This window comes from Brassica napus, chromosome C3 (assembly GCF_020379485.1).
Source record: "Brassica napus cultivar Da-Ae chromosome C3, Da-Ae, whole genome shotgun sequence".
Classification (NCBI taxonomy): Eukaryota; Viridiplantae; Streptophyta; class Magnoliopsida; order Brassicales; family Brassicaceae; genus Brassica; species Brassica napus.
The window spans coordinates 18,793,113-18,804,099 of NC_063446.1; the positions used below are offsets into that span (position 1 = coordinate 18,793,113).

The window sequence follows — 10,987 nt, forward strand, 5'->3', positions numbered from 1 at the left end:
TTATTTTGTAACCTATCTTCTGCGCAGAAGACTTACAGTTAAGTCGTCTGGAATGTTGGACGACTTAACTATAAGTAGTCTGGAAAGTCTTCTGTGCAGTGACCTTTTGTAACCTTTCAGATAATATAAAGGGCAATACCTTCTTAAATTTGTTTGGAAGTGCAATTTGACAAAGAAGTTGACACATATAAGTTCATAACACAAATTTTTAATACATAGACTAAACACTTGACGACTAACTTGAAGGTCTTCTGGAAGAATAAACACTGGACGACTAACTGAACGACCTTATGGACGACTTACTTGAAGGTCTTCTGGAAGACTAAACACTGGACGACTAACTTGAAGGTCTTCTGGAAGAAAAAACCCTGGACGACTAACTGGACGACCTTCTGGACGACTTACTTGAAGGTCTTCTGGAAGACTAAACACTGGACGACTAACTTGAAGGTCTTCTGGAAGAAAAAACTTTGGACGACTAACTTTAAGGTCTTCTGGACGACTTACTTGAAGGTCTTCTGGAAAACTAAACATTGGACGACTAACTTGAAGGTCTTCTGGAAGAAAAAACCCTGGACGACTAACTGGACGACCTTCGGGACGACTTACTTGAAGGTCATCCACGTCATTTCTTACATTGTGGTTTCGTATGGCCAGTTTTCTTGCATTTTGAGCATCTATAAACCCTGTGTTGCTTCCGGGGTTTGCGTCCTCTTATCCTGGATAGCTCCAACCAAGATTGTCATCTTGATTTCTTCAGTCTTCCCGGACCACGCTTTACATCCGGAGGAAAGCATGTGCGTTCCTCAACTTGTTGTCCAATACAAGGATATATATTCTCTGAGTATCCTGCAAACAGAAAATCATTTGAGTACACTGGACATACAAGTGTGGAGATATGCAAACCAGCAGATGTTCCATCAGCTATAGCATGAGAGCAAGGTATTTTCTCCACTGCATAGACACCACAATCACACTTTCTATGTTCCAAATCAACCACACAGTCCATTTTGCCACCTTTCACAAAGAATCGCCATCCATCAATTGGTTGTACCGTCATCGTATCCGCTATCTCTGATCGAACAGCAAGCAAGTATTCAACACCCCGACTATGTTGAGTTGGGAGACTCAAAGCATCTTCTCTCCTTTTCCAAAACCACTTTCCTAGCTTCTCCCTTATGAACTCCAACATGAACTGAATCGGAAATCCTTTAGCTCGCTTCAGAGCAAAATTAATAGATTCAGCGATGTTGCTTGTCTTTATGTTGTACATGTCCCCCTGACAATAAACCCTTGACCATAGGCTGACGTCGGCATTCTCCGAATACGTTGCAAGGTCCAGGTTTACACTCCGTATCTCAGCCATGTACCGGTCAAAATCTGAAACCGTATGAGCATAAGCAGCACCTTTCACCAAGTACAAGAGATGTTTCCCTTTATACTTTTTGACAATGTTATCTTGAAAGTGATAATAACATATTACTCGGGTTGCCCAAGAAAACACCTTATCACACGCACTTTTAATGGCCGTGTGCCGGTCGGAGACTATCACCAGAGGCTGCTCATCAGATACACAACTAGCCAATTTTGTGAAAAACCATTCCCAAAAAGGTTCATCTTCAGCATCTACGATCCCAAAAGCCAATGGAAATATCTGAAAATTCTCATCTTGTGCGGCTGCAACTAACATAACACCTCCATACTTCCCACTTAGGTGAGTCTCATCCACCACAATGACCCTTCTCTGATACTTAAAACCTTTGATAGAAGCTCCAAAAGAGAGAAATAGATACTTAAATCTATTGATAGAATCAAGTTCTATAGTCGTGATAGAATCGGGATTTGCTAAGGAGATTTGCTCGAGATATGATGCCAGACGCGAATACCCATCTTCTGCTGATCCTCTCACCAATGTTTGTGCATATAAAAGTGCTCTGTATGAAGTGGTGTATTCAAGCTTCATGCCAAACATGTTCTTCATTGCATCAGTGATATGCTGCGGATTCAACCCATCAATGATTCCAACACGATCAATGAAAAGCCTACCAACATACTTCGGAGTACAGTGTCTCCGCTGAGCGATTCGGTCTCCCACTGAGCATGTATGTTTTTCCACATACTTTGTTACCCAAAACGTGTTTGTCACATGTTTCACACTCGCTCTGATCTTCCATTCACAACCACTTACCGGACATGTTGTCACAAGGAGAGTTTTCATTGACTTGTATATTCTGAAGGAGAACCTAAGCCTCACTGCTGTCAACCGCAGCTCTGAAAGCAATGCATCCTTGCTAACAAAACTCTGGTTGACATAGATAATGTTACCATTCGATCTTCCTCCTTCAATCTTTTTGAAATCTTCAAAACACATATCATCATCTTCCTCATCCTCATCTTCAACCATTCCATAAACACTGTAATCCTCACCATTCTCGTCCGCTTCAGCAACAATAGAGATATCAACATCCTCCTCCCCATCGTCCTCATCCCCATCATCCTCCTCCCCATCATGATTTTCATCTTCAACCAAATCATCATCATCATCTTCAAAACATTCATCAGCTTCATCAGCTTCATCAGCTTCATCATCTTCTTCCCTGAACTCTGAAACTGTTTCCACCTTGCTACGGCTTGATACACAAAGCCGTACTCCATGCGTTTTGGTTATCTCGAGCAAGTTTCGAACTTGTCTATCACTTGTAACATTAATAGGAGGGGTGTCTGGAGCCAGCATCATTTCTACTGGTAATGAGTAGGTTATCTCCACAGATTATGTGCTCATGTCCAGGTTATAATCTTCTTGAGCCATTGCAAGAAGTTCAGCATGTGTCGAACCTTCACTCAAAAAAACATTCTCGCTCCTTTGACATTATCAACCACAAAATCCCAACAACAATCTTTCAACAACCATTCTCCATACACTGCATGTAACTGACGCAACATCTGCAAAAATTCAAAATAAAACACATTAGTAAACATAGAGAAAATGAAAGTTTACTAAACATTGACGCAAACGACATTTTTGCAATTGAATTTTAAATTAAGTCGTCCAGCTTTGTTTGTTAAAAAAAACTCTAGACGACTTACTGGTAAGTCGTCTGGGATAAAACGGGTTAGTTTTGCATTTGACCGAATTGTGTCAGATATTTGACTTTTCCTGGACGACTTACCAGTAAGTCGTCTCTGGGTAAACAAAAAATTCAATATTTTATCAAAGCTAGACGACTTATTTGTAAGTTTTCTCAGGTTTGTTTGCAATTCGAAAAAGAAACTTAAATATTTAACTTTACCCAGACGACTTACTTGAAAGTCGTCCAGGTAGACGACTTACGAGAAAGTCGTCCGAAATAAGAAAGGTTTGACCAGAATCTAGGAAATAAATCTTGACGACTTTGCTTATCCTGGACGACTTTCAAGTAAGTCGGACGACTTTCAAGTAAGTCGTCTTACTTGACGACTTCCGCGTAAGTCGTCTGGGAAAAGTTAAATATTTAAATTATTTTCCAATTGCAAAAGTATCGTGAGACGACTTACAGATAAGTCGTCTAGCTTTAATAAAATATTAAAATTTTTGTTTTCCCGGAGACGACTTACTGGTAAGTCGTACAGGAAAAGTCAAATATCTGACACAATTCGGTCAAATGCAAAACTAACTCGTTTATCCTAGACGACTTACCAGTAAGTCGTCTAGGGTATTCTCTAGATTTTTTTTTAACAAACAAAGATGACGACTTACAAGTAAGTCGTCTGTTTGACCAGAAGACTTACCCGTAAGTCTTCTACAGCCAGACTATTTACGGGTAAGTCTTCTACGCGAACAGATCTGGAAAAAAAATTAATTTCATACCTTAAACTAGTGAGATGACTTCCTTAGCACACAGAGTCTTCTCCAACCACCCAGAACCTCAAACGAAATTAACCCACCAAGAATAGTATGCTTGAATGGCTATATCAACCATAAAAAAATTTGAATCAAAAGCTTGAGTTTTTTGGATGAATATGGAGGCAAAGTGAAAGAGATATTGTTTTTAGTTCATAACAAGTGAGAAAGAGAGAATGTAAATCGATTTTAGGTGTATTAAGAGCTTCAAATTAGTTGTTCATGGTGGTTGGAGTATTGATGACAATGACAATCTTGTAATTACTTGAAGATGATGAGGGTGAAAGAGTAAAAATGTCATTTTCGGAAAGAAAAAAAATTTTGATGGCATTTTTGTGAATTATATGAACTTGTGGGGTGAATAGGGCAAAACCAATTTCAAAAAAAAAAAAAAAGTTAGTTTTGTGTTTGAATTTGAGTAGTTCTAGGTCAATTTTGCAAAAAAAACTCCTCTTTTATAGGTCTTTTGGGATGAATCATAATGGCCATGTGATTACTGGCGCGTATCAGAAACTTTTAGTGATTGTCTTTAATTCTTTGACTTTATTTCAGATCAGGTTAGATTGTGTGAGCTCGGCAAGAGCCGTCCCTCAAGCTCAATATGGCATGGGCCAGTTATCCATTCCCTGGTCCAAGTAACTCAGGGTCGGACTCTCGAATAGGGTCTTGAGCGGGATGAAATCTGCCTCCAACACTCAATAACATTGAGAACCTCTGCCCATGCCGATGTCCAACCTTCCTCAGCAGTCAAGCCTTAGTCACCAAAGACAAGCTCTGAACAGCACCACTTAGACCAGGAGATGAGATTCTTTCAACGTCTGGGCCTCCTTCATTCCCCTCTTCGGGTTTTATGGAGCTCGTTGCATGGCTAGTTCCATTAATCATACCATTCATGTTTCCTTGTAGTCATTGAATTTTATCATCTTAACTGCTCTTGATTCCTTCAGTTTAAGAAGGTACCAAAAGGGAAAAGAGAATCATGGTCCCATGGGTCTATGTAGCTCAGCCTATATTTTTTTGATTATCCGATCTTTACCTCTCCGGCTCCTTTGAACATTAAAATTCCTATTCACATTTTTGGAAGACCCATTACTAAATCTTCTTCGTGCATCGGTGGAAGAAGACCGACCGAGAACACAAAACCGAACTGAATCAGCATCAGTTTTGGTCCTATGGTTCAGGGCCGGCTCAAGAAAATCATGCATCCTTGAGCAAAATAATTTTTAAAATTCATTTTCATACGACAATGGATAATTTAAAAATTTTGGGCTTTTATTCCTAATTTTTTTAAAACAAATTGGTCCCCTTTTTAACATTATTTATGCCCAAAAAAGTTTGGGCTCTAAGACCAACACCCCCATTGCCCTACTGCCTAAGACAGCCTCCTGGGTTCCTACTCTTTGCTATTATGTGACAAAGAATAATCTAAACCATAATGAAAAAAAGGAAATGATATATAGTTACAATGCTATTCAAAGAACGGTTTCAACACGAATATAGAGGTATACAAAACTTGAGAATACCTGAGCAAACAGAAGATGATTGAATATGATTTTTTTCTCAATATGCAATTAACTTAAATTCAAAAAGATATCATACTCAGTAAGGTTTTTCTAAATGTGATTGATCAATTTAATCTTTATACGTTCGTTTGTTTGGAATAAAAACATGTTTTAGAACAATTTGAAATCATTTCTCTCATTTTAATGAAAATGCTTTTTGAACATAAAAAATCATTTTTATTACTCAATCAAAATGTAGTCTGGAAAGATATACACAAATAGAACGATGAACATAAAAAATTACTTATGAAAAAATCTCGTAGTTCTATCTAGAGAATCGGAGAGCGGATGAAAATATTTTTAAGAAGATAGTCAGTGTTGGTAAACAAATACCAAAAATTGCAAAGGGAACAACATATAGTACATTGACATGTCTTTTTCTCAAAGATGAGAAAATATAAAACTTATTAATACATAAGCAAACCAAATTTGTCATTTACTGTTCTAGACTATTGAGGTGGGGGAAAGCCAAATTGTCTTCATTAGAAATCAATAAGAATCCAAAATAAAGTGGAAAAAAATCTGTAAGTTATACTTTAGATTTTGGTTTTAGGTTTGACGTTTAGATTATAGGTTTGTGTAACTTGTAAAAACTTTGTAAATAGTCAAAAAACGTGACATTTCTCTCTCTCTCCCTTCCCTCTCCCTTCTCTCTACCAGAAGTTTTAAAACCCTAATTTACTGCCTTTCTCAGCCGGTGGTGGCCTCCGGTGGTTTCTCTACCGCCGCCGCTGCCGGCTGTCTCTCCTCCTCTCTCTGTTTCCCTCTTTTCCCCTGTCTCGCCTCATTCTTCCTCTCTCTAGCTCCGCCGATATACTCTCCGTTGTGGTCTCCCTCCCCTCTCTGGCGTCGCTGTCCGGTGGTGAGGTTTCTGGAGCGGTGGTGAGGCGCGGCTGGGAGAGTGAGGTTTGGTGGCTCTTCCAAGGGTGACTTCGAGACATTGCATTAGATCTGGCCAGATCTGCTAGCAAGGGTGGGCGATGGTGCTCCGGTGGTGGTGCTCTGGGTCTCCGACGCTTCTTTCGGCGTTAGTTAGCTGTGGTCGATGACAAGAACCCTCGTTCTCGGTTGGGGGTGCTCTTCTTTGCGATCTCTCTCCAGATCCATCTGTCTCTCATCACCAGTGAGAGGTGGCTGGTCATGGAGTCGATTTTGGATCTCAATCGGGTGCTCTGGTGGTGGTGATGATTCTCTGCCGGCAGTTTTTCCTTGAAGATTGCAGCAGCTCCTTGTGGCTAGAAGGCTTTTCTGCCTGGATCTCGAGGTAAGACTGGGCTCTCTTTCTTCGCTAAATCAGAGGTGGCGTTCCGATGATGCAGGTGGCTGGAGATTCTTTATGCGGTGAAGGGTCAGGCTCAGTTCTCGGGGTCAGTCGCTCGCGCAGGTTATTGTTGGCCTAGGTTGTTGTAGTCATCCTTGGTCTGCAATCCCGGTGGCAGCGAGTGTTGCTAGCGCCTCTGCAGATAGGGTGTAGTTCTGCTGTTTCTTGCCCTTTGGTGTTAGCGTCATTTTTCCCGTGCAGAGTCTGGTGGATGTGGCGGGTTATCATCCATTAGTCTTTCCAAATAAGAGCGGTTTCAGGCTGAAGTCTGGGTTTTGGTGGATCCAGTGGGGGTCTTAGGGTTATTGGAGTAGTGTGGTGCCTCTGAACTTCAGGTGGGTGAGTAGAGGTGGCTGTTTGCGGTGTTTGGTGGCCGGAGCTTCGACAGGCTCTGGTTCGTCGGTTCGCCGCCTCGGTGCAGTCCCATTGTCGTCTACTGTGACCTCCTTGTTCCGATGGTGTCTTTGCTTCTGCAGGTGGTAGGGCTTTGTAGTGAGGCTATTTTTTGGAGGCGAGTGCCTGGGCAAGCCATTATATACCGGCTCGTTCTCATATGTTTACTAGTGCTTTCACTTGAAACTCCTGATCCTGCGTGTTGCGCTCTCCGGCCAATCCTTTTAAGTGCTTCCCGAGTGGTTTTTCCTCTGACTCTTGTTTTCTAAACCTAAATCGTGTTTTCCTTATTGTTTTTTCGTCGTTGTTATATGTAGTTTCTTTCTGTTGTTGTTTATGTTACTAGTTTGTCATTGTAACTTCTGTCACAAATTTGAAAATTGTAATATAAGCTTAACATTAACATGTTTACCAAAAAAAAAAAAAACTTTGTAAATAGCTAAAACCTTGGATAATTATATTGGGGGAAATTTAAAAACCTCTGTAATATTTTTTTTGAAAATCTATATATCTAAAATACATTGTTAGATAAAAAAAGAAAAATAGTTCATTAAATAAAGATAATTGTCAACGTAAAATTCAAAATTTTACACTAAGTAGTCGTACTTGGTTCAAAGCTGGTTCAATAGTTCACCGGTTTTTGATTTTTGCGGTTTATAGTCAGTATAGGTCAAGGTTGAATCCGGTTCGACCATTATTTCAGGCCAGTTTTAAAAAGATTGGTTCTAGACTACAGAGCTGAGAGGAAAGCAGAGAAATTAACTAAACCAAATTAACAAAAATGGCAAAAGATGAAATTTATATATTTTAAGAAAGAAACCGAAAGCCTTTAAATTTTCTTTATACCACCAACAAAGTTTTATGACCTTCCCCTCATCATATCAAACATTAGAAACCTAAGGAAGCTATAGCAAAACAAAAGCTCTTTCTATCTTCAGACCAACAGATGTACAAAAACTCATTTTGTAGCTTATCTGAAGTAGAACAACACTCAAAAGTGCAGCTGAAGCCTCCCCCACCTTCTTGTCCACTCCACCAAGTAATAAAACTAAAAAGAAAAAGGAAAGAGAAATGAGAAAACTATCTTCAAAATCGGATCACGAGTTGGGAGTTGCGTCCTCAGTTGCCTCTTTAATGATAGGCAGCGTTTGCATCAGTGATGGCTTCACCTCCTTGTGCTGTATGTCAAGTCAGATGAGTTAGAAAAAAAACAATGAGAGAGAATCAAAGCAAGCGAAGTAAGAGTGTTGTTATGTTCATATACCTGTTCATAGAAGGCTCTGATCTCCTCGTCTGTGAGGGCTTCTACCTCAGTATTGTTTTCGTCCCACCCAAGGGATTTAAGGAACTCCGCCTCTTTTTCATCTGGAAGGTCTGTCGACTCAAAAACGTTAACCCTCTCCGCAGTTTCAGAAACTTTCTCGACCCTTTCCATGACCATGTCATCTCTTTCTACACTTGAAGGGTCACTAGCTACAAGCTCCTTAGAGATGGTGCAAGAGCTTGTTGAGATGTTTGTAGATGTCTTGTTCTTCAAAGCACTGAAAAATGCATTCCTGCTCTGAGTTTGAGCCAGGGAAAGCTTCTTTTCTGGTGGCATGTTTACCGAGGATCCCTTGAGCTCCCTTGGATTGTTTGTACTTTGCGCAGAAGTAGTGGATAGTGCAGATGGAGCAGCGATCATCTGGCTAGCAGCAGCAGCCAGGCTGTTGTTTGTAGGACGTGGACTTGGAGATTCTTTGACGGCAGGTTTGAGAACCACCATCTTCTTAGTAGTATCAGGCTTGATCTGACTACCAGAATTAGAAGGAAGATTACCTAGCCGAAAAGAGGATTGCAGGTGGGTGTTTCTAAACGAAGCAAGACCAGTTTCACCACTTCGAGCCATTGGTTTGGTCTTGGATTTATCAGAAGAGCTCAGAACCTGACGAATTAAACCAAAGTAAACTGAGTATAGCCTAAGGTAACAGGAGGAAATTAATAATAGCTGCGGGAAAAAAAAAAAAAAAACTTACTGAGCCCTTTGGTGTAGAAGGCAGAACCGGTATTAGCTTAAGAGCTCGGTCTTCAAGTCTCTGTATCTTTGAAGATTCCTAATAAAAGTTAACATGTCAGATAAAAAAAAAAAAAGAAAAAAGGCAAGTGTAGTATAAAGCAACACAAAGATACAAATCATATACCTGGGGAGGTGTACCAGTTCTAGGAGGCTGCAACAATGCTTCAGCCATGTTACGAGTCTGTCCCGTTAAGGTAGCAACATTAGCAGCAACGGGGTCGGAAGCACTCTTGTCAATAACAATGGGAACCTCTGCCAGAGCGGATGTCCAAGGTTCCCCAGGAGTGAAGCCTGAGTTACCACCAACAGCAGGACTTAGACAAGGAGACGAGATTCTTAGAACGTCTTGAGTCCTCTCAGAGCTCTTTGGAGGAGGAAGCATACCATTTCTGTTGTAAAGGCTTCTACCATCTTTGAAACCCATAGAAAACCCTGGGTCGTCCTGTTTCCTTGCTGACATTGAATTAGATCGCCTTAACTGAACTTCATTTAAAAAGGTGCCGAAAGGGAAACAAGTATCATGGTCCCATGGGTGGTCTACGTAGCTCTCCCTGCTCCGATCTTTATCTCTATTGCTCCTTTGAACATTGAAGTTACTATATGCATTTTTTGTAGACCCCCTCCGGGAATTGGTGGAACAAGACCGATCAAGAAAAGGAGACCCAAGTGAATCAACATCGGTGGTTTTGGTCCTACTCTTGCTATTATTAAGTAACAAAGAAGAATCTAAAACAAAAACAAAAACAAAAAGGGAGAGTCACAATGCTATTCAAACAATGACACTAAACGTAAAGAAGAGGATGGAGCATACCTGAGCGAGCAGACGATGAAAGAATGTGATTTTTACTCCCAACACTAGAACCATTCCCTGTACTTCTCAGCCATTCAGGTACCAAAGAGGGTTCACGTTTCTCCATCAACCAATTTTGCAATTCCTCTTCCTATCTCTAATCACCTAACACCACAACGAACAATTGATTCGTTCCAAACCCTCTCTCTCTCAGATTGCTAGAAGATCATCATCACTCACTGTCAATAAGAGACTAGCACAGTGATGGCACCCTAACAACTAGGGCAATTATCTCTGTATATGATGACTATCACTCCCGATGTTAATCACCCTAATCCCAACACAGCACGATGGGTGCGAACACCAGACCGAGATTATTTGGATGAAATCGCTCGAAACGAAACAATGGCAAGGAGGGAGAAGAGAAACCTACGACAAATTTGGAAGAAGAAAAAAAAAATAACGAATTCGAGAGACAAGACGGGGAGCGATTGGAGTAGAGGATGACGATGCAATTAGGGTTTGTAGAAGCGAAATTAGGGTTTTGCGATGGGAAGACGAGACTGGTAGGCCGAATGTTCTTTTTATTTGCTCTCTCTCTCTCTGTGTTTTGGGAATACTTGGAACAAGAAAACTCATGAACAAACAGCAGCCTCTCTCTCTCTCTCTCGCTTTCTCTTTTCTAAGAGAAGAGAGGACTACTCAGTTTTTATTTTTATATATCTTTTTTTCTTTAGGTTTTTTATTTCATCTACAAGAAATTGTTTTGATACACTCTTGAAATGTTTCTTCTCAATTCAATCAGTTTATAGTAATACCAAAATTTAATACCCCTCAGATTATTTCCTTATTTAGTTATTAATATATATATTGACAATTGTAATTTAATTAAATCACTATTTTCACTATTACTGTTTATTTAGTATATATATATATATATATCTCTGAACACGTTTTAATTAATTTATCACCATAATTTCATAAA

General features: G+C 40.1%; 1 protein-coding gene across 1 annotated transcript; it reads right to left on the reverse strand.

Moving 5' to 3' along the window:
• Positions 1-7,938: 7,938 nt before the first annotated feature.
• On the reverse strand, positions 7,939-10,711 carry LOC125583633. The gene is made up of 5 exons (XM_048750921.1): positions 10,024-10,711; positions 9,337-9,938; positions 9,172-9,249; positions 8,421-9,080; positions 7,939-8,334 (listed from the first exon to the last, which is right to left on the reverse strand). The coding sequence occupies exons 1-5, from the start codon at positions 10,127-10,129 to the stop codon at positions 8,254-8,256; spliced, it is 1,527 nt and encodes a 508-aa protein (XP_048606878.1). The 5' UTR covers positions 10,130-10,711; the 3' UTR covers positions 7,939-8,253.
• Positions 10,712-10,987: the final 276 nt, after the last annotated feature.